At 45.1% G+C, this 24,557-nt stretch overlaps 1 protein-coding gene across 1 annotated transcript in view; it reads left to right on the top strand.

Moving 5' to 3' along the window:
* The window catches only part of LOC147693225 (TRPM8 channel-associated factor homolog), a 177,482-nt gene extending 166,483 nt beyond the window's left edge, over positions 1–10,999 (top strand). Inside the window, exons 7-8 of the mRNA XM_086933631.1 lie at positions 6,314–6,648; positions 10,543–10,999. Of these exons, the coding sequence (XP_086789757.1) occupies positions 6,314–6,648; positions 10,543–10,794 (587 nt within the window). The 3' untranslated portion in view covers positions 10,795–10,999. The remainder of the gene's footprint in view (positions 1–6,313; positions 6,649–10,542) is intronic.
* The last annotated feature ends 13,558 nt before the right edge of the window (positions 11,000–24,557 follow it).

Below are 24,557 nucleotides of genomic sequence, written 5' to 3'. Positions count from 1 at the left end.
TTCCATATTAAAATGAATAAGTTTCAATAAAAATGACACAATGTAAATTGAATGTTATCATAACGAGTTTACTTGAATTTCCTTTCTTCTGAGATCGCAGCAACGCGCGACGGGTAAGCTAGTAATAATAATAATAGAAACGCATTAAACTGAGCCTGTGTAGTTGTAGAATAAAAAACAAAAAAAATGTTCACCTAAAGCAGCCTCTTGCCACAATATGCCAGCCATTTGCTGTTATCCAATTCAGTGGTACCTATTTCACTGAAAGGTGAGAGGGCACGCCAGAATTCAAACCTGTGAACTTGGAGTAAAACATTGATGGTGGATGTAGAGGCCATGTTCAGTGAAAGCGCAATCCCATGAAAATAAGGTACATGGACAAAAAAATGCCCCCTTCTAAGAAGTGCAGCTAATTAGACCAGAGCATTCATGGGGTCCAGGAAGGGTCAGAGAGCTGACATATTTTATCAATAAAGGAGCGCTCTTCACATGGAAATGCAATTGGCCCAGTCTTTTAGTGAGGAACGGGTTGCTACTTCATGTTCATGAGCTGTACAGTCTATATCAAGCCCCCATTAGTAAGACCCGGCAGCAGGCAACACTGGATGGGAGTAAATCATGGATTTTACTCACAACCATTCCTCAGGTTCCTCTCACCAGACCCAGGATTCAACATGGCTGCAAGAAGTCTAGGATTGAGCCAAACCTCCTATCAGACCCGACCCCCTACATAGCACCCAGAAGCCGTACATACACTTATCGGCCCCAATACTGCAGCTTGATAAATCTCACAAACTGGCAACTCAGAAAAACACACATCAGAGGATATGCAGTATGCTTCTGGCTCCACAAATGTCTCATAATGTATCTGTATTGCTTTGCGGCTGATTTTAAATCACCTGTGGCACGAAGCTTGTTCCGACTGTGCGCACCTCATAACAAACTTTAAACAAGAGGCGAAACACATAAAGGTGGGAAACACACTGAAATGTTCGACAGGTGAAATCACTTATTTAAAAGCTGACATCCGCAATGGTTTAAGTACTTCCTTGTTCTGTAGCATGCGTGCCAGACTCAGCCACCATGCCGGATTTCTGCGCCTGGACTCAGCACCCATGCTGGGTTTCTACGCCTGGAATCAGCCCCCACGCTGGGTTTCTGCATATGGAATCAGCCCCCATGCCGGGTTTCTGTGCCTGGAATCAGCCTCCTATGCCGGATTTCTGAGCCAGGAATCAGCCGCCATGCCGTGACTCTGTACCATGCCGCGCAAATGCCCTCAAAGCAGACCCTGCCTCCACTTAGACAAAACATGTCCGCCCTCCAGTTAACCAGCCCAGCCTGCATTAAAAACAATGAAAAGCAAGCACAGACATACAGAAAGAGAGTGTGAATTTACCCAGCAAATCCCACAACAAACAAGAATTTTCAATGCAATAGGACTCGTATTTACGTGGGACCTTTTACATTAGAAACAGGAGTGCGGGCGTTCAAGTAGGCGCAGACGGGAGTGGGGAGGTGAGGGGGGTGCGAGAAGTTACGGACTGAGGGAGGAGTGGGGACATAGGGAACAAAATTGTGTTTTTGTAAAGGGGCCCGTAGCCGGGGAAGGATACAAATGACAACATGGCCGTCAGGAGGAGGGACTAACAAGCCGAAAACCAATCAGTAGGCAGCATTTAGGATGTTAGCCAATCAATAAGATGGGCGGAGAGTGGGCAGAGCTTCCACGAACCTTCCATGCTATAATGTATACTGCATGCCTCGCAAAGCAAGCAACGCATGCGCTGCATCGCTAGGCGAGACCTAAAAAGGAGGAAAAAGAGTTTGGGAAGGACATTTGAAAAGGTCACATTTTAATTTTTCTAGTGATTTTTAAACTGGAAATAGCTTAAATCAAAGACGCATCATGGTCACTCTCCATTTCTCTGTCTGAGTCTACTTTCCATCGGAGACTTTACAACCCATTAATGGTGGCCCTCCTAATCTTGCACAGGTACACCTCAATCATTTAGTCTATGCAGACGGTTTGATGATCATACCTTGTACACAAATGTGTCAACAGTAATAATTAAATTGACTTCAGGAATACACTATATGAAATAGACTGAAGGTAACTCACAGAAAACAATAATGATGTGCTTTGAATATACTACATCTATGTTCAGTTGCTACCTAGAAAACAGAAAATGATTTATTTAACACATTTCACTTATTTATCAGGTAGACATTGTGGTGTCTCTAGGGCGATCAATCGCTATTCTCTGTATTTTGGGGGTACCAACAAATCTTGTAATTTTACAAAGCCCCTTTGTGATGAAAAAACAATTTTATATAGATTTTAAAATTGACTTACATATGAAAAACTAATTTTTATGATTTGGACTCTGATATATTCCTCTTCTTCAATTTGAAGGATTGTTTGATAACTACAAGAAGTGCGGAGGTTTTGATCATGTTACACAGCGTACTTATATAGGGGGATTAAATCGGTAATACATTTATTTCAAACTTCCACATCATGACTTTGGACCTGGTTAGTATCTTGGCAGATGGGATACTCTGTCACAACTATGCCGTCCGCCATATTACAAGTTCCATAGGATATAATGGTATTGTAATTTAGCGGATGGGATATCTGTCAGTTAGTAATCAGGCCTTCTATCAAGTAGATGCTCTGATGTCTTTCGGTCACTCAAACACTATTCTAGAAAATATGGGGTTGGGGCAGCAATGGCACCATCAACTACAGGTACTACTACTAAGTTAGTACCTCTAATCTTATACTAAATGTTGATTTTTAGGCAAGTTATTAAAATTGACTGAGGGAAACTCTCCCGGCGGAGAGGAATTCTTCCCCTATCCCCTAGTGGCAAAAAGATTTAACCAAGGCTCTCCACATTGCTGAAAGAGACCTTTTATCACCTCTGGATGGAGACACCATTGGTAATCCACTAAGCATCTTCAATTGAGTTTGTACGCACTGGCGTACAGAGATCCTGCCAGATGCTGAACTGACCAGCGACCAACGTCTTCTGGTGGTACCCCGTGCCAGGAAGGAAAGACATGGCGGTAAAGCTTTATCCATTACGGGACCCTTACCATGGAACAAACTCCCCTTGTCCCTCAGACAATGCACAGAGCATTTAAAATTCAGAAAACAACTTAAAACCCTGCTGTTTTGTAATCAGATCTAGATCCCACCGCTAACTCTCTATTCTCTCATGTCCTTGGCTCCTAAGCGCAGAGATACTCCTCATGGAGTCGATTCAAGCGCTATACAAACCCGCAAATAAATAAATAAAATAAATGCAATGACATTCCAGCCAATTCCAGAGCCTCAGGGCCTCTAGACCTAAGGTCCATGACCTCCCCCCACCACATTTGGTGCAGTACCAAATGGCGGTGGGGTTGTCCATGAAGACATGCACCAGGCTTCCCTTGATCAAACAAACAAATTCTTATAATGCCAAGTGATTTGCCTGAAGCTCATACAGGCTGATTTGGAACCTGGACTCCACCGGAGACCAGAGTTCCCTGATCTCTACCTCTCTAAGATGGCTGCCCCAGTCCAAGAATTATGAATCTGTTACTACTGTTAGATGTGTTTGGGGAATGAAGAGGGTGGGCCACTGACCCAGTCGCAGTTTGTTCACCATCACTGCAGGTATTTTGCAGTTCCTTTTGAGATCTGGGCCATGTCAGAAAGATTCCCCTGTTGTTGAGCCCCTTGGAACTTCAGGTCCCACTGCAGAATCCGCATACACCAGCAGGTATGTGTCACCAGCAGGATGCTGGAAGCCATGAAGAACAGTAGTCTAGAGGTCAGTCTTTCCGAAATTCAGGAAAGAGGCTGAAACATCAGAATCATAGATTGAAAATCCTGGACTCCCTGCTCGGGGGGATAAGCCCAAACCTGCACTGTTTCCAGAACAGCGCAGATGAAAGTGGGCATCTTAGAGAGAGTCAGGTGTCACCAAAGCATGTTCATAGTGAACCCCAGCGAGTGCAGGAGGTCTGCAGTAGTCTGAAGGTGACTGGCAAGATCCTGGAAGAGCCTGCCTTAAACAGTCAGTCATCAATGTAGTGGGAGACTGAAATCACCAACCTCCACAGACGAGCTGTGACCACTGGCATCATCTGGGTGAACGCACAAGGTTTGCTGGTGGCCACTGTGAACCGCGAGTAGCATCTTTGTGCCGGCAAGACGGGGATGTTGAAATATGTGTCTTGTAAGTCAATCTATACCATCCAGCCTTACTGATCTAGGGCAGACCAACCTTGGTTGCGCATGAGCATTTTGAACTACTCTTTTTTCAGGAAGATGCTAAGAAGGTGCAGATTCAGAATAGGACAAAGTCCTCTTTCCTTCTTCACACCATAAAGTAGTGAGAATAACAACTATGACCTACTTCTGATACAGACTCCCTCTCTATGGCTCCCTTGCCAAGAAAACCTGTACTTCTTTACAGAGCAACACAGAATTTTGAGTAGCATCTGTGGGGTTTAATATGTGACTCCATCTTTTTTGTTTGAAGCTTCTGTTTTGTTAAAAAGATATTGCACTGGGAATAGCCAAGAAACTGAGGAGCTCGTCTTCTTGGATGGTAAGCAAGATTAACTTCCCTGTGTTTGCTGGGTAGAATGGGTTGGAATAAGTGACAGAACCTTCCTTTTATAGGCTGTATTTCAATGTAAATATTTCAAATTGTGGTCATCTCTTGCAAAAATGAATGGATTAATGTAAGCCATATTTGTATACATTGCAGCCCTGAAGAAGCCCAGATATGGGCAAAACACATTGGCTGTATTCAAGTTCTCCTATGAATATGAAATAAAGGATCAAATAATCAAAGATGATCTCTCGTTTCTTCTGTCTATGCCTGGCAATTTTGCCGTCATTTCAGTGTATACTGGTCTTGTTGCCTCTCAGATCTTTGTGATTGCTGATTTGCACATGGGTGGGTCTGAACTGGGGTGGCAAAGTGAGCTAAAGAACAATGATGGATTCAACCCAGATCTGAGACTGGAGGTGAGTGTTTTTAAAGTTCCACCACTTCGTACATCATCTACTTGTGTCTGCCTTGTTTGCCCTAAGTTGGCAGGGTATGATCAGACGTGGGTCCTTTGCTCACTTTGCCACTGGATTGAAGCTAGCCTGGATGATGAGGGGTGTTATCCCGAAACTGGTTCCCAGATGTTTGTTTCCAGTCCAGGGAAGACCTGATTTGGCAGTTTGGGCTTGACTGTTCCTATGAGGAACAGGGTCAAGACTGATTTGCATATGGCTGGGTCTGAACTGGGGTGGCAAAGTGAGCTAAAGAACGGTGATGTATTCAACCAGATCTGTGACTGGAGATGAGTGCCTAATAAAGTTTCAGCGGTCCGTCCATCATCTCCTTGTGTTTGCTTTGTTTGCCATAGGTTGGAAGGGTATGCCCAGACATGGTTCCCTTTCTCACTTTGCCTCTGGATTCAAGCTAGCCTGGCTGCTGATGGCTGATTAGCCAGAAACTGGTCCAAGGATGCTTGTTTCCGGTCCAGGGAAGACATGGCTTGACAGTTTGGGCTGGACTGTTACCATGAGGCACAGGGTCAAGACAGACCTGAATATGGCTGGGTCTGAAATGGGGTGTCGAAGTGGGCTAAAGAATGATGATGGATTCAACCCAGATATGTGACTGGGGGTGAGTGCCTGAAAAGTTTCAGAGCTCCGTCCATCATCTCCTTGTGTTTGCTCCCTTAGGTAGGAAGGCAGCTGAAGACTGATATTCATTAGTCTACGCAGGAAAGACCTAGAGCATGTTCCTCAAGAAGCCTGGCTGAAGACAAGACTGGGGGGGCAGGAGATAACTTTCTCCTACTTATCCACAACTAATGTGTTTGGGTAGGATGAGTGAAATTGCATGGGTTTCACTTTACAAGTGCATATGCAACCCTAGACTGCTGCGTGAATGCTGTGAGTGGGCCTCGAACCTCGCATCTTGCTTTATGTCACTCGCCTCATCATAATAATTTTGACACATGGTTCATGTTTCTCTTCCCTCTGGTACAGATGTGTTGCCACCCATTTTCAGTACTGCTAGTATACCAGAGGGGGGACTGCAGTTGGGACATCTTACACTGGGCGTGGCCTTTATCCCAGATATCATCTCCCACTTATGACACCTACTGACTCTGACTTTCAAAAGTCTCAGAAAGAGAGACGCAACCCAGAATATTGTATGAGTGTACACAGCTGTTGTTCATGTGCAGTGTTTGATGGTTCTTCTGTGGGATGCAGTAGTTGTCATCTTTTTTCTTCTCCTTTCAGGCTGGATGCACGCTGGCTATCCCATCATGGCCCACACAGACTCCGCTAAAGAGTTGACTAACTTTGATTTAATTAGTGGAGGGATCTGGGGTCCCATCCACGAGTTGGGTCACAATCAGCAGTGCTGGGGCTGGAATATCAGTCCAAACACCACAGAGGCCACCTGCAACCTTTGGTCAGTCTACGTGATCGAGAAGGTGCTGGGAATCCAGAGGAGCAAAGCTCATGGAGATCTTCACCCAGAGTGCAGAGAGAAGCACATCAAGAAGTACCTCGAGAAAGGAGCCAAGCTGGAGCACTGGACTTCATGGGCCGCTCTGGAGACGTATCTGCAGGTGAGCCTTGAGGGGAAATGGGTGAAATCCTACGGTTTCTGCAGCCTGCTGAGAAGCAGCAACAATGGAGTGATCTCAGAATAACCCACTTGGTAATCTTTGGTGTCCATGACAATCCTTTCCTAACGCCTCACTCACAGTTCACTTCTGCTCAACAAACTCAGCTCAGCAGCGATCCCTACAAACATAGGACCAACAGTCCTTAGCACTACACTCCCCCTTACAATTGCCACAGATCAAACAGGTGTCAAAGACAACTAGGGAATTAATCTAGTTTTTCTAAGAAGTCATGAAGCCAGAGATGGCCAAAGATACCCGAGTTGTCTCAGATCAGTGGTGTGAAAACTTGATATCCTTCTTTGAGAACAGGACCCTGGAGATGTAGCAGGGATTTCAGTAAATGTGGACTTATCAACTTACACTTGGGCAGAGTCTTCAAATATTCAGCCTTTTTGCAGTTTTAAACCATAGACAAGTGAGTGAAGCAGTCAACAAACTGGAATCCTAGAGTTCAAGTCAGGACCTTGAGGGACAACACAATGAAGGATGGCTTCTGACAACCTACCTGAGATAGGAAGCACCACGTAGGCTTCACTACAGAAATATATGGTACCAATGGCACCTCCGCTCTAACACACTATAATAATTGAAGAAAACATTAAAATCCAATGGGATCCAGTGATTTATAGAGTCACCTTTAACCTCCCCTTTTAATTCAAGATCAGGAAGGAGAGGTTGCTTGACAACTACAAGAGATCAAATAATCCAAGTCAAATCAGCAGGACAGAAAATCTGGGCCGAGACCAGGAAAAGGGATGGAAAGTGGAATTGCTGGCATTAGTGAAGATCTGTTGTTCTCCTGTGTTGCGGACCACTTAGAAATTTGAATCCTCTTTGAACTGGGCAGGGATCTCTGGCTCTGGAACAAGATTCCACTGACATCATTCTTTCAGGTCAAGTGCGGTCTCCTCCTTGTCGACCGGGAAAGGCATCAGGTGTGGGATTCCACAGGGCTGTTCTCTGTCTCCTCTTCTATTCAATATAAACAGGTGACTGCTGGACCAGTGGACTTTTCAATATCCATCACCCATTTGTTGATAATATTCAAATTTATATGAGTGGGTAGACACTGTTAGAATATCACACCTTGACTAAAGCACATTTGCAAAGTATCTAGGAGAAACATCTCTGCCTGGTGTGTTGAAACACGAACATCTTCTGACTTGGACATCCCTTCCATGGCAGACGTACCTTTGTCTGGATGAAGGAATTATGGGTCACATTGGCCGCTGCAGAGCAGTAAAACCAAAGCAGAAACACCAACTTTCATCTCATGCTGCTGCTGCATTGCTATCAGAGCATTGAACTTCATCAGAGTCCTGATAGTGTTAAAGGTCCATAGAAATATATTGAAAATCAAACAACCTGATTGTTTCAGATTTTATAGAAAAGTCACAGTGGACAGTCAGTTTATGCTGTGGGAGCCTTGCTTTAGACAGCAGTGAACCGAATTCTGTAGAACCTACCTTGTCTGGCAACTTAAAGAAACCTAAAATCTACCTTTAGTACCCAACCATAGTCAATCATGGACATTGACTCATTCAAGAAGTAGGGCGGGCACTCAACAAGTAGTACCCCCGGTTCTGCAGGCAATCCATGAGAAGCTAGACCTTCATGAAACAAATAACTAAGTTCATGCTTTATATAGGAAGGGTCAAGCTCTCCCGTCCAATTCTGATAGCCCCACCATGGGTCAAACTCTAGTTATTGCCAGTTTGGATGGGGTCAATGCTGTTCTCTCCAGCTTCACTTCTTGCTTCACCTTTAAAGGCTGAACATCAGTCAGCATCTCCGCGAGTATTGTTTGGCTGGTAAATGGCTGGTGGCTCCACAGACATTGTTCTCTGTACCAATTTATGTTTCTGGCCCACCCTGTATGATCTTGTTTGTCTTCCAAATATGTCTGTCTCTCGCCTTCCACTGTGTGCGACACCATCAGTCCTGCATACAATGTTGTTGATACCAAGATTGAATTTGAAATATTCACTTTTTGTGATATTTTTCTCTTTGGCTCATGGTTTAGTCTATTATTTATGGACCTTCATGTGTGATTCTTCACAACCAGGGAACTCTTGTGCGATGGTGTGAAGGGGATGCCTTGGGTTGGGTCCTAGGTATAGTTATTAGTTGGTTCTAATTGTTTTTGAATGAATCCTAGGAAACCATTATTTATAGTTTTATGAATGAAATGTCAAGGGGGTGTGGCTTCTCAAGCAAGCAAGATGGCTGCATAGCGCAGAGCTCTGTGACCTCACCCAGCTCTCAGATGAAAAGGTGGATTTTTATGGTCTGCTGGACACGTGGAACTGCACTTACGATACTCCCTGTTGCGGCTGTGATCCGTGGGGTGCAGTGTCAGCTAGCTCTGGGCTGCACTCTAATGCTGAGGTCTGTACCCAAGTGATGGCTGCAGATTAGGTTTATGTGGTTGAAAGGGGCCCTCAGGGAACCACACTGACAACACAGGCCAGTATGACCCAAACCCCTTCGCCCAGGGGTAACCTTCTTCCCACAACTGGCCTGGACCCTCTCAGGGACTTGGACTGTTTGGGTCCTGCCCAGTCTTTGCCGCTCACTGGTGCCGCCCACAATCCACAGTATCTGAGGATCAGCAGAATGGGCGATGGCCTTAAAACGGGCATCCTCCTTAGTACTACACCCTGAAGCAGCCGCAGGCTCTGTGGGTGGCAGTAGAGTGGAGTGCGCCACTGATGAGCGACTAGAAGGGGACCACACACTCCTTTCACATTGGCTAGTTGGTTAAGAAATTCAATCACCACAACCCCTAGCCATATTAAGACTCCGAGACTCAGTGACTCTTTGGAAGCCCTTGCATCCCTTGTGCCATCCAGTTTCTCGGTGATAAATGAAGAGTAGCATCAAAATACTTAATGGTGTGAAAGCTGTTGATACCTCTTATGGTGTGTTCTTTCTTCACATCAATGTGCAGTCAGCTGTGAACCCGGGTTCCTCTGTAGAGAGATTTTGGAAGTGGTGATCATGTATCTTCCTGTGTCATCTTTGAGCTATGTTTGGAGGAGCTGAGAGCTAGAGACTTTCATCCATGTCTTTAGTCTATGTCAGGGGGTCTCTCTGACACTATACATGCAATGTGCAGGAAATGACAGGCAGGATGAAAGACCTTCTCCTGCTCCATACGTAAGGTCTGGAGCCCCCTTCTTCCCAGATGTATCTCACACCCTCTTTTACTTCCAGAAGGAACTGAAGATTGCTCTCATCCAGTAACACCTTAAGGCTAGGTCAACCTTCCCAGCTGTAGGAACACCTTGGCAAATAGCCTCACTGGAGGTCCCCTTTCTCTTCCCTATGTTATTTGAAAGTGCCCTTTGTCTTTTTTGGTCTTCTCTCTTCCTACATACATATTAAATCTGCAAGCCTCTGCAGCACTCTGGTGCTCTGAATTTAGGGCAGTGATTTAGAAAAACCCCAAGTGCATCCCACCCTGTGGAGTCATGATCTGAGGACTACTGGATGCTCACTCTTACCTTGCTATAGTCATTGTTTTGCCTTTGTGTGTTAAAAACAAATACTATCTTTAGACTCCCAGCTTCAGATTTTCCAGCTGTAGGGCCACTTATGCAAATACCCCACCAAGAAGTCACCTTTCTCTACTCTTTTCAAATCTTTCTTTTCATGTATTTCCAATTGAAAAGCCTCTGGAACACTCTGTTGCTCCGTAGCTAGGTTTGTACTCTGTAAATGCCCCAAACACTGTTGAGCCATGATCTGAAGACTGATTGGTTCTCACTCTCTGCTTCTATAGTTATTGTTCTGCCTTTGTGTGTTTTAAAAGTACTGTCTCTTGTCTCCCAGCTGCAGGAAGCCTTTGGTTGGGCTCCCTTCATCCAGCTCTTCTCCGACTACCAGACAATGACTGACATCAAAGATGAAAACACCTACAAGATGAACCTGTGGGCAGAAAAGTTCTCCAATCAGGTTAAGAAGAATTTGGCACCATTTTTCAAGATGTGGGGCTGGCCAATCAAAGACAGTACCTCTGCAAAGCTGTCTTCACTGCCAGAGTGGGAGGAAAACCCAATGAAGAAGTTTGTTGGAAGTCACTAAATATGGAAACACACAATCTCACTCCACATTGACTTCACAATATCAACGTGACTTAACAACTTCTTTAATAACTGCATCATAATCAATGTGATTTCATATATTTCATATATGCCTACTGTGGCATGCATGAATTTGTGGTGTGTTCACCTTACGACAGCCTCCAGTCCTGAGCTTTTCACTTACAAAACATTAATTTCATTGTGTTTGTCTAATAAGTTCAATAAAAGCAAAACAAGACTACAACACCCAGAATGATTTGAGTGATCAAATGATGGTCTTCGACAGTAAACAGTGTCTGTAATGCCCTGGAGGGAGTAGGTTCCCTCATACATGTGTGAGTTCAGTATACGTGTGTTGTGAGTTAGGATCTTTGAGAGCGGTGCACAATACCAATATCAGAGTAGAAACTGTGTGGTGGCCATGTGTGCAATAGGGGTGGGTGGAATTTTCATAATCGCGTTTCGCAAATCTCTGCGAAACGGTAAAAAATCTCCGCGAACAAGCAGAATTGCTTGTTCGCGATGCTTTTTTACTGTTCGCAATCGCTGTTTGCGTGCTCGCAGGGAAATATCTCGCGAACACGCATTTTGAGAATGCAAACATGCAAAAAATTTCGCGAAGTCGCGGAACACAGAATTTTGGGCTATATCGTTTTTTCCGCAGAACGCAAAATTACCCAAATTCCGCAAATTCTGTGAACGCAACGGAATTTAGCGCCCAGGCCTAGTGCGCAACCAGCTTGTGAGAGTCTGAGACTGAGGCAACATTAGAGACTGAATAACTGATTTATATGCACAGTGCTGGACTGATGTATGTTCAGATAGATCGATGAAAGTTCACAGAGATCGATGAAAGTTCAGATAGATCGATGTCTATGTGGAGCCACTTGCTAAAATCGGATTGGAATTTGATATTACCATGACTTCATACGCTGATGATACACAGCTGATTATTTCCCTTGATCCAAATAATTGTAAAGATGGGGAGAGATTATCCGCTTGTCTGGTAAAAGTGAAAGACTGTATGACAGCAAGCTTTTAAAGCTAAATAGCGAGAAAACAGAGCTATTACTCCTGCGGAATAAAGCGATACCCAGACCAATCCTAGACTGGCCTGCATGTCTAGGCAAACCTCCTATTCCTGTAAAAACAGTTAAGAATCTAGGCTTCTGGCTTGAAACAGACCTTTCCATGGCAACTCAAGCCAAAAAGATTGCTGCAATGTGTTTCGGACTTCTTAAAAGTCTACGCAAAATCCTGGATAGAATTCCCATACAATTAAGGAAGACAGTGGTGCACTCGATCATTAGTTCGCGTCTGGATTACGGGAACTCATTGTGCTTGGGAGCACCCAAATATGTCATTAAGAAACTCCAGGTGGCCCAGAATGCAGCTGCAAGACTGCTGTGCAACACTCCGGTACGGGAATCAGTTGGAAAAGATTTGCTTAAATTACACTGGCTCCCAATAGAGGCCAGAATAAAATTTAAGACACTGGTCATCACTCAGAGAGATCAGCATGATAAAGGCCCTAAAAGAATTAAGAACTTAGTCTCGCCTTAGATCCCTAAGAGGCAGCTGCGGATTTTTGCACTCTCCATTTGACGCAGCACAGTGACTTTGCTTGCTGCCCTGTGTTGCGTGAAACATTAATAAATATGCCTCTTCGTGGGCACCGGTTTTCTTGAATGCACAAAAAAAAACCTTCAGACATTCAGAACCAATAGGAGAGTGTTAGCTTTACCCAACACTAGAGTTCACATTCTGCCTACTCCGAGAAACCTGTGTTGGACCCCAACTGTAACACGCTTCAAATTCAAGACCTGTGTCACACACAGAGCAGCATACATACACGCCTAAGAAAGCAGCCTGGCAGCAGTATGCCTTTGAATGCCCTAAAATATTGTATTATATTTTTGTCAGGGGAAACCCAATCAACCCTTGTAGGCTTGGGCAGTATATGGTTCAAAACATAGGGTGCTACAAGGGACTTATTTCAGAAATGTTTTCTCTTAGTAAATGAGTGGTATCGCAATCTCACACTCTTTAGTATCCAGAGGATATCAAATTTGTTTTAAACACAACGCAAATGCATGGAAGGTGAGATAAAACAGAGCAAAAGAAGGGAAGTTTGTTTTAAATCAAATCTTTACTTTGTAAAAGTAACAAGGGATGTGTAAACACAAATTAATTCAAGCAAAAGAAGTCATGAACAAAGAAAGACAGTATTTTTTCTATGGTTCATAACATTGAGTATCAGCTCCAGCTAATTCAAACAAACAACCCAAATTGTACAATAAAAAGTGGTTGTAGGTTGGCGTCTAAAGACAGCATTAAAGGAGATGATAACAGGATGTCATATTGTATGGCAAACCTGGCTCTGCCTACACCGCAGACACTGACTTACGGGCAGGGATCAGTCCCCCAGGGTGATCTTCTGAAGGAGCTAATGGAGGAAAGTGGCTACAGGGCAAATTATCATTATCTGCGAGCTCATGACACAACAGGTAAACGTGTCACCACTGTGTAGTCTTTTCCAAGCTGTGTATAAGCCTCAGTGAGTTGACGCTCAGTGACTTAACGCTCATAGTGAATTTACATACAGATGTCAATGCCATATTATTGCTAACACAATTTAACAACAATCTATTGCTTGGACCAGTACAAGATTGACTGTGTGAACGTGGATCTCCTGTCCTGAGGCGGATGCCGGGACCTGTATGTGAGCGTGTGCTGAGCCGACAATATTTTAATTATCACCTTACTGCACTTGCGATCGTATTAGCATTATATTGCTGAAATTTTAAAATTGCTTACCTCGCTTCCTGCGCTGCCATTTACCCGCTCTAGATTGTAATTGGCCACCTTGTCAGCGTGCTTTTCCCCTTTGCAGCCGATTAGGTGCTGCTTGGGGTCTAACATTTTAGGCGCCATCTTGGGTGAGGTGAGGAGCAGGTGAGCGGGATAGTGCTCGACCCCTCCCGCCCTCTAAGGCATAAAATGGTTCCCCCGTATCGGAAGCACAGCGAACGAGCGCAGCGGGCGTGCCAGCGCCGCGCCAAAGACGAGCCCATCTCCGCCCGTCCGCGACCAGTCTGGCTCTCCTCCAGATACTTGCTGCCCGTCCGATCTCATACTCCCGTAACGACCTTCTGAATTACAACGAAGGCCATGTTCATATTTCAAGGCAGACGTGCAGCAAGGCTAGGAGACAAGGGATCTTGGCAGACTGCACTACTCTTGGAGAAATCCCTATATCACCATGTATTTGCCCCTATAGCCAGGTAGAGTCTGCTCCCCTCCCACATTCTTTGACCTTTTTTTACTTAAACACCGCTCCCTCGTGAAACATCAGCAGGACATCTTCTTACTGTTGGTTACTGATAATCCTGATATTCTTCTATTAACTGAGACCTGGCTTACCCCAGACTCTGCCCCTCATATAATAGCTGCACTTCCCCCGAATTATTATATTATACACGCGGACCGTGTGTCAGGTAAATCTGGCGGGGGGGTTGCAGCAATTATCCATTCTACCTTAAGACTTACCACCCTCACTTGCCTCAACTTACCGGACACAGAAAATTTAGTATTAACACTTGAAACCCTTCATACCACCATTTCTTGTGTACTTTTGTACAGACCCCCAAACTCCATGCCAACTTTCCCTATTATGTTAAGTGAGCAAATTGCTAATTTAGCTATGGAACATGCCAGGATTTTTCTGGTAGGTGATTTTAATTATTGGTTTAATGACCCTTCGGAAGGTCCCCATTCAAGTAAGTTCACAGAGCTTCTTACGAACTTTAACTTTTCACAACAAGTGCCCTCGCCAACCCATTGTAAAGGACATATCTTGTACCAGATTTGGTCCAACTTCTCTTTAACCACAATTCCGGCAACTTTTCCTTGCCTTTGGTCGGACCACTTTCTTCTCAAATTTAAGCTCACTTGCTTCCCTATAAAGACAACTGCAATGCCAGCTGGTGGTAGAGCAAGGAAATGGAACACATTAGATAGATCAGAGTTCCCACCCTGACATTAATCTATCTGAATCTAACCTGGCTGGTTGGCTTCAAGCAGCAAGTGATATTCATGTACCTTATAAAGATATCAAGTTGGCCTGACGCGCAGACGCCCAACGATGGTTTTCGCAAGAATTAAAAGTAAAGAAACTTTCCTTACGCCAATTGGAGCGACAATGGCATCGCAGTTACTCCCCTGATCTAAAATCCAAATTTATTACGGCCAGGAAAGACTATATGAAAGCCATCCTTTCCACAAAAGCTGCCTACTTTTCCTCCCCCATCCTCAACTCGTCTAACAGACCTAAGTACTTTTTTTATTCATTCTGAGTGTGCTGACTAACTTAGACAGTGTTCGTCCTAGTGTGACTCCAACCCAAACCTTTTGTGATGCACTTAACATCTATTTTATCGATAAAATTGCGGACATCACAGATAGTATCCCAAAATACCTCACTAATACCCCCTCTGAAACCCATATCACTACCAACACCATCTCACTCAATAGTTTTCCCATTATTACCCCCAAGTTATTCCAAGAGCTGCTGGTAACAGTTAAATCTGGTGCCCCCTCGGACAAATGTCCTCCTTACATTCTTAAAGAGTGCTTTTCTGCTCTTCCGACCCCGGCCTGCACTCTGCTGAATGACTCCCTCACCCCGGGTCTAGTGCCCCTGGCATTTAAGGAAGCGAAAGTCATACCGCTCCTGAAGAAACCTGGGGCCGATCCAACCTGCATGGCTAATTATCGCCCTATTTCTTTGCTCCCCTTTTTTAGCAAGAGTAATGGAGGCACACGTAGAGAGATGCCTATCCAATTTTTTGGAGGCATCAAACTACCTGGAACCCCATCAGGCAGGGTTTCGCCCTGCTCATTCAACAGAGGCAGTGGCAGTCACGGTTTTAGATACTCTCCGGGACTGCGCCGACAGACGTTCCCCCCAGGCCCCGGTGCTGCTTGATTTGTCGGCTGCGTTTGACACGGTCGACCATAACATCTTGATCGACCGTGTCAACCAGGCCGGCATTGGGGGCATAGCTGCCTGCTGGCTGAAGTCCTTTTTAGAGAACCGATTCCAGGCAGTTCGCCTTGGAGACCTGACCGGAATTAAACAGACCATCACATGCGGAGTACCACAGGGCTCCTCACTGTCACCTCACCTGTTTAATCTCTGTATTCTTCCTCTGATCCGGGCACTAAGAGATGAACAGGTGACGGTGTACAATTATGCAGATGACCTGCAATTACTCTTTACCATCGACAATTCTGAATCTTCCATTTCCTATTTTCAGTCCACTATGAGGTTCATCCAAGCATGGATGAACCAAAATAATTTAAAGTTAAACCCTGGAAAAACCGAGCTAGTGCTCACAGGAGACAGTGCTAAACATTGGGGCCCGCGTTATTGGCCATCAGATATGGACCAAGCTCCATCTCCTTCCCCCTCAGCAAATACACTGGGTGTCACCTTGAATAGTGATCTCTCACTAAAAGCGCAAGTGGGACAGGTGGTCTCCAAGTGCTTTTTTCAGCTCAGAAGAATCTGGAAGGTACGATGCTTTTTCACCCAAGAGGCCATCATCCAGGTGGTGCTCTCCCACCTGGATTATGCTAACTCTATTTATCTAGGCCTACCCCTCTATTTGTTGAGGCGCCTTCAAATGGTGCAGAACTACGCCGCTAGATTGATTACGGCGCAACTAAGATGGCAATCAGCCACTCCATTGCTTAGGAACCTCCATTGTCTCCCTATAGCCCAACGTTGCGCCTTCAAAACTGGATGCATGATTTTTAAATCCCTTCACAGCAAAAGTCCTAAATTTATTGATAAACTCATCACGAAACACATTCCTTCCCGCAATCTGGGCTCAGCCCATCTGGCTCTCCTCCAGATACCAGCTTTTAAACGTAAGCGCATTGGGGGTTGCAGATTTGCGGTCTTGGCACCCCGTCTGTGGAACACCTTCCCCCTTGAGATCCGGACTTGTCCGGATCTAATGTCATTTAGGAAAGCATTAAAGACCTGGCTCTTCAGACAAGCATATCATTAACCCCAGCATATGCCATGACCTCAGGCTTCGCTCTCTGTCTCTCATCAGCGCCAGGAAACCAATCGGTGGCAGTGCGCTTAATAAATTATTTTGAACATAACATAACATACCTTTTGGACGGCCCCATTATAACTTCAATTTTTAGGTCGAGCTACAGCATGCATGCGCTGTCTGCAAGTCCTGGTGTGATCAATATTACAACTTTTTTCATGCCTGCTACTTACCATTGGTTTACTTCACTGTCGGTCTTTTTTGCTGCTTTCTAATTGGTTGGTTATGCTGATACGTCACGTCCCTTCAAGGCTGAGGCGCACTGGTAAAGCACAGTTTCTTTACGCTTTGGATCTTCTGTTATTGTGTGTGAGAACTCTTTGGTTTTTTTTACTTTCCGCCGCTCGTCACTGCTTGGTTAAAGTGTTGGCAGGGAACAGATTAAACTCATGTCTAATATTAAGACTTGGGTTCATGTATGTCTACATAACTGTGAAACAACAGACAATTTACCATGGGGCAATTTTAGTTTTTGATTTCATTTACCTACTTACACAGGGTGATTAATTTGTTAAAAAAAAACAAAAGGTGTGGCCCAGCCCGGCCTCAGGCGGGCCCTTGGCGAAGTGGATAGCGAAGTCAGCTAAACCACAGCTGCAGATGGGAGGGGCAAAGGCAGGACAGCTGGCGGGGGCCCGTGCGCTCCTGGGACCTGGAGCCCTTCCCTCATCGGGGGCCCCGTGCGCCCCTGGGCCCTGGAGCCCTTCTCTCAACGGGATGCCCCCACAAGAGCCCACTGCAGCCAAGCGTCTCCGATCTTCTTTTATTCCGCCTTTGTACTTGTGTTTTTAAATGCCGGAAGCTGCACTGCTCCAGCATCCGCCCTCCACAGCCCCAGCACCCCCAAGCCTCCGAAACCAGCTGCCGAGGAAGAAGGAAACCGACAGAGACCAGCGGGGAGCCTCAGTGGGCCGCGAGCAGGCAGGCAGGCAGGCGGGCAGGCAGGCAGGCAGGCAAACAGGCAGGCGGGCAGGCAGGCAAACAGGCAGGCGGGCAAACAGGCAGGCGGGCAGGCAGGCAGGCAGGCAGGCAAACAGGCAGGCAGGCGAGCAGGCAGGCAGGCAAACAGGCAGGCAGGCGAGCAGGCAGGCAGGCAGGCAAACAGGCAGGCGGGCAAACAGGCAGGCAGGCAGGCAGGCAGGCAGGCAGGCAAACAGGCAGGCAGGCGAGCAGGCAGGCAGGCAAACAGGCAGGCAGGCGAGCAGGCAGGCAGGCGAGCAGCACCCAGCGTCCAACCACACATCAGAGGCTCTGCAAATCCATCGCCGGCCGCCCGCTCTCGCACTCCAGCGATCGAGCAGGAGCTCCGGTCGTCAGCGCCCGACTGCAGCAACCCCCCGAAGGCAACTTAAACACATTCATTATGAGCGGAATTGTTCAGGGAAATGCTCTTTTCAGTCTTCGCAATGCAGCCTAAAAACTGCGGGGCATTTTACCAAGCAATAGCGATAATTATCGCTAGTGCTTGGTTAGAGACAAAAATATACCGCAGAGCTGCGGCGATTTTTACCGCAAATAAACCTTGGTATTACCAAGGTTTAATGCAAATGCGATAAAAATCGCCGCAATGCATGAATATCGCTGAAAAGGCAGCGATATTCATGCATTTCCGAGCTAATGTTCTTAGCCATGTTATCCACCTCCCATTGGATAACATGGCTAAGAACTGCTCAGGGCAGGTGTTAGCTTTTGGAGATATTCCCGCTTAGCGCGAATATCTCCAAAAGTTGGTAATAGGAGATAGCGATGTTAGCGACTGTTTCCAGTCGCTAACATCTTGGCACGCCCACTTTGCATGTCATTAGTGATAAATTTCACTGACATGCAAAGTGGGGCCCAAGATGGTCGCTATCTCCTACTAGCTGTCGCTAACTGGTGCTAGCGACAGCTAGGTAATAGGGAGATAATTTTATCTACGCTTTCTTGGCTTTTAAAGCCCAAAAAGCGGAGATAAACTTCCTTGATAATATGCCCCTACATTATTTATTCGCGCAGCTCTGCTTTTCTAAATATTATCCCTGAGTGCCAACCTCAGAATGCTTTATGAACCCACTTAAAAGGAAGAGCTGGTGAAAAGAGACTTCCCCAAAGATTTGCTCAAATAAAATCCTGAAAGTTCATGTGCCATACATTTTCTTTGTGTTTTGAGATAGATAGATAGATAGATAGATAGATAGATAGATAGATAGATAGATAGATAGATAGATAGATAGATAGATAGATAGATAGATAGATAGATAGATAGATAGATAGATAGATAGATAGATAAATAGATAGATAGATAGATAGATTGATTTTTATTGCAAAATTACTTAAAATCATTGCAATTATTACAAAAAAGATCATAAAAACAATTTTTGCCTTTTTATAAAAAGAGTTTTGTGCGACATGGCTAAACTTTTGAGTGATCTGCAGGAAGCACATATTTCATTGCAGTCATAAATTTCCCAAAGCGGGCAGCCAACTGGGCAGAGTGGCCCTTCATGCACACATCCAGGGCCTCTTGGCATGTCCGTACATACAGAATGTGCCAGATAGGGCGCAGCCAGAAAAGGTGCAGAGGTTGTTGCAGAGTCATAGTACATGAATTAAGGTTTCTTCCCCTTTACCACAGAAGCGGCCTTCCTTGTACCCCTTACCATACTTTATGACATCAGAGGGATTAATCAAAATCATAATCTCACTAAGTGACGTTTCATTGTTGGCTTAAGGGGGGTGTTAGTGAGGTAGCCTTCCGCAGTCATAAAGTTTTGATGCCCAGCTGCCGTGGGAGAGGATTTTCACTGCTAGTGGATCGTGCTCAGCTGAAATTATCTTTGCTTGAAGGATTAACAGTTTTACAGCCGCACCGATGGGTAGCGAGCTTGACCAAATGGTCTCTGTCCTTTTTAGTTTTTAAGCAGTAAGCTGCAGATCTTGCTTTCAGAATCCAATGTTGAGAAGACTGGTTGAATTCAATGCGGATTTGAGCATGAGAGGTCAAGTTTGAGAGACAGAGCACTCTGCGGAAGCAGGCTGATTGCGCTCTATCTAACCATGCGGACATTTTGTCTTTGAAAATGATCGCGTTGTAGGCCACTGTCAACAAAGATTTGGCACCTATTACACAAATTACCGGTGATAAGTCTGGCGCACACAAGGCTTTCCTTGCTCTTGAGAATGCCCTCTCTAGGCAGCGGGCCCTAGTATCTGCCAGCCACACTGGCAGGTCTGCTAGATGCACCCTCGCTTCAGCCCTGTATTGGCCATGATTTTGTTGGTAATGGATTATCCAGGGGAAACTCTTATTTTCACCCACGCATCAGTGTACACGGCGATAAGAGCGTTTAATAAGGATTGCGGAATGCCCCAGTTGCTCAGTTTTTCCCCTAATCTCGGGCGGGACAAACTGTTGAATGCTGTTTGGAAGTCAATAAACCCCAATTACAAAGACTTTCCTTTTATTGCAAGCGTATCCCCGATCATGTGGGTTAAGCACCTTGAGACCCTCATGGGTGAGTAGCGCGCTTACAATTCCCTGATTGATTGAAGCAAACTACGTTATCTTCAAAGTGACAGCACTTTTGAAAACTATAGTATAGGGGATTAATTTATGCTCTTCCACCCAAGAGGTCAGTTCTTGAAGTAAAGTGCTGGCATAACACTTCCCCTCAACATCAAGGTGCGCGATCATCGCATCAGTTTCGGGACTGGATCGGGTTCCGTTTTTGTGGATTGGGACGAGCAGGGATCCTCACCAAGAGTCCGGAATAGATCCACCCATTCTGCATTCCCTGAATAGGGGAGCCATAATTGAAGCCCATTTTTGCACTGAGACTTTGTACGCCTTTGATGGGATGCCACTTGGACTGGGCGCCACCCCCGCCCTCCCCCCAATCAAGCGCGTTTTTTTTTAATGATATAGGAGACTTGAGCAGATGTTATGTTTACGGTGGTCTCTGTTCCTATATGAGAGTTGACATGCTTTAAACTGTGGCATCTGATCCATTTGTCACTGAGGGGCTCTACTTAGAGTGTTTTACTGTGGGCCTCCCATTAGGTGGGAGCAATATTTGGAGCAGTTGATGGTTGGTCCAGTCTCACACATTCATTCATACAAATCCAAAATTTCCTTTGGTCTTTTGATTTTATGATTTCCTGTGCAGTTTTCCAATGATGCTGTTCCTTCAGCCTCTAGTAGACTAATCTTGCTTTCCTGTACTCCTTGCGAGTAGTTGATACCTTCTCTTGGAGGGATTTGTATTCAATGTTATCATGGGTGACTCTTTGAGGTATGTTGGTATGTTGTTTAATTTGCGTTTTATTTTCACTATTGTTTGTATCTGAAAAGACGTTGGGTTTGTGGTGAGGGTTTATATGGTCCAGGCATTGTCCTTGTTGCTAATTTTTCTTTTGCATCTTCCACTGCCATTTCCCATGACATTGCGGTCAATGGATTGCTTAGTTCTTGCATTAATTTATTGAGGAAATGGTCCACCATCTTGTTGATCACTCCCAGGTGATCTATAGTCCACCAGACTTTTTTTTAACTGGATCTAAGTTATCTTCTTTCCCAATCAGAAAGGATGCTGGGCGAAGGAATTGTGAGAGAAGCACTTTGAAAGTGAGGATAGCGTGGTCGCTTGCCAATGAAAATATTACTGCAAATTTCGGGACTGCATGGAAGTGAGCGATCGAGACCCAAGTATAGTCCAATGTGGCCCTTCTGAAGCGCGAAACATGCGCTGAGATGATTGAGATCTTCAGTTCAAAATGAGAAAGCCTAATTGATTTAGATAGGCTGCTACTTTTGTACCATGGCCGTCTTTCTGTTGATACTGACAACTTATATCTGGAATGGTCCACAATTGTTCAACCAACGAAGTTAAAGGAGAATCCATGTCTGATTCTATGAGGCTGGAATTAAAGTCTCCCATTATTAACCGTAGATCATTTGGAAACTGAGGGAGAAGGACCCTCAGAGCTGGGATCATTTTACTCAAAGTTGATTCACGTTCGATTCTTAATCAAAAATAAAAATCGTTTGGGAGATTCCGGAAGGTCAGGCATGCTGCCTTAGCAAAGTACCCGGCAATCTTAAAAGAAAGAATTGACACAACTCTGATGGATACAATAGTAATTATAGTATAATTACTATAGAGGCCACAAGACACTGCACACTTCCTAGCTTACAAATCAACAAATATTTCTATACATATGAGGGATGCAGCCTACAGCTTACCACTCCCTCAGATCCAACAAGTAATATTTATTTGCTGATTAATTAAAATTATTGCAATGCACAAAAAATGTTTGGGTAAAAAAACACATTTACAAGTTAAAATAATTGTTGCATTATTAAGATTTCATCACTTTACAAAATAGAATCCACTATTAAGATAACTTCAAACCATTTTGCACTTATAATAAAGAAAGAAAATGCGCCCAGGAGGAGCACCAGTTCCAAATGGCATACCAACCCAGATATACAAAGCATCCACACATAAATGGGCCACACTGCTGGTCACCTTATTTAAGACAACCAGAATGGGTGGGCTCATTACGAACTCCTGGCGAGGATCTCCACTCGTCCCCATCCACAAAAAATGCTTGCGGGCTGACCCTTACAATAAATGGATGATTGCCCTTCTTGATGTTGAAGGGAAGGCACATGCAAGTGTCCTACTGCAAGAACTGACTTCCTGGGTGGAAGATCGTAAATTAATACCCTTCACACAAACAGGATTCCAAAAGGGCTGCCACATCGAAGATAATTTGATCTGCCTAGTTCACATGATGGAGAGTACCCTCGCTACCAAAGGAAAATCGCTATATCTGGGCTTCATTGATTTCCGAAAAGCGTTTGACAGCGTTGTTCACCCCAATCTTTGGGAAAAAATAACAAAATGGGGCATCCCGCAGCCCCTCCTGAAAGCTCTCATAAAGAGTTTCCTCGAGACGGTCAACCACCAATAAAATCATGACTAACAGAGGCTTAAAGCAGGGATTCATATTGGCTCCTTTACTCTTCAATCTATTTCTTGCAGACCTGCCCGATTGGCTGGCCCTCTCCCGAGCATTTCCACCACAAATTGAATCTACTAAAATTCAATCGATGCAATATGCTGACAACACGATCCTCCTCGATCAAACCCAGATGGGCCTTCAAAGACTCTTGAATTCTCTGGCCCTGTATTGCAAAACAAACGCTTTGGAGATCAACATCACCAAAACCTAGGCAATGATAGTCTCACGCTCACGAGCCAGATAGCAGTCTTGGTACACTGAAGGGAAGTCAATAGAGACAGTGACCGCATACAAGTATTTGGAAGTTTGGATGTACCACAAAGTGAGATCAGCGCAGCATATCACCATAATGCAGGGAGTAGCCCGTAGCTTGGAGGGGGCTTTTGTAAGATCCAAGAAAGCCCTTCACTCTCCAGATTAATTCACTGCTAATTAGGGTGATAGGCGCCAAATTTTTGCAGACAATAGCCTTCGGTGCCATAACCTTTAAAGACAAAATGCTCACCTGACTTGACAGAGTGCAGTCAATGTGCTTTCGCAGAGTGTTCCACCTACCCAACTCGACCTCTCATGCCCAAATACGCATGGAGTTCTCTTTGTCATCCCAACATTGGGTAATGAAAGCAAGATTCATTGCCTATTGTTTAAAAAACAAAAAGGCTTGTGACTTCACAATAAAGATCTGCTTTTCTTCTTTGTTAAATTACCCTAGCACTCCCTCGAACCAATTTTTAACATTCTGCCTGGACGCAGTAGAGGTTGAAGACATATGGACAAGCTCACTGCCCATAGGGCTGATTACAAAAATCCTGACCAAACAAGCAAAGATCTTGTCACTCAAACATGATGCTCTAAACATGAAGAATATCTCCCACGGCAGTTGGGCGTCAAAACTCTATGGCCCTAAAACCCTACCACACTATTTGTCATCATCCATGAAACCAAGTGTGAAACACAATCTAATAAGATTATGTTTTGGTCTATTCCCGTTGAGGGCGTATAAGTATGGCCGAAAGATGTGCCCACACAGTGCCGTTTCTGTAAGAGCGGGGAAGAAAACGTAATCATCCCGCTCCGGATGTTAACCTGGTCCTACGGGCAATACTGGGGTGGAGCACACTGAGCAGATAAGTACTCCTATCCGTTCGGTCACCAGTTAACTACGGAACCTTTTTGTTTACATTTGTGTAAACAGAAAATCTGATTTCACGGCGAACACTCCGAGTGAGCAGTGTAACCGTGGCAACTAAGTTCCAAGCCTCAGTTTAGCAAAGTGGTCTGTCGATTGGCCCCGACCCACGTGACCCACGTGACCCGCCTCACCACGCCCCTTCCTGGAAGCTAGGCGCTCGAGTATAACTACAATGCCACAAGGGGTTCCAGGGATTCCCACGGGGCGTACCGTCTATGGAACCAAGTAGGTTACCAGTTTGAGGAGCAGAAGCCGCAAGTAAGTCGCACTACACAGGATCCCTTTGGATTTTGTCAAGACGCTCGAGATGACGCTCTGTCACTCACCGCGCTTTGCGCCCGTTTTTGCTTTTACTCTCCAGGTAACGTGAGCATCGCCATTGGAACCCGGACACCCATGAAGCGGATTCATACCGCACTTTGAGTAAGCCAAATGTTT

This window comes from Lissotriton vulgaris, chromosome 8 (assembly GCF_964263255.1).
Source record: "Lissotriton vulgaris chromosome 8, aLisVul1.2, whole genome shotgun sequence".
Classification (NCBI taxonomy): Eukaryota; Metazoa; Chordata; class Amphibia; order Caudata; family Salamandridae; genus Lissotriton; species Lissotriton vulgaris.
Note: the sequence above shows the minus strand (reverse complement) of the source record. Positions and strands in the feature narration are given on the sequence as shown.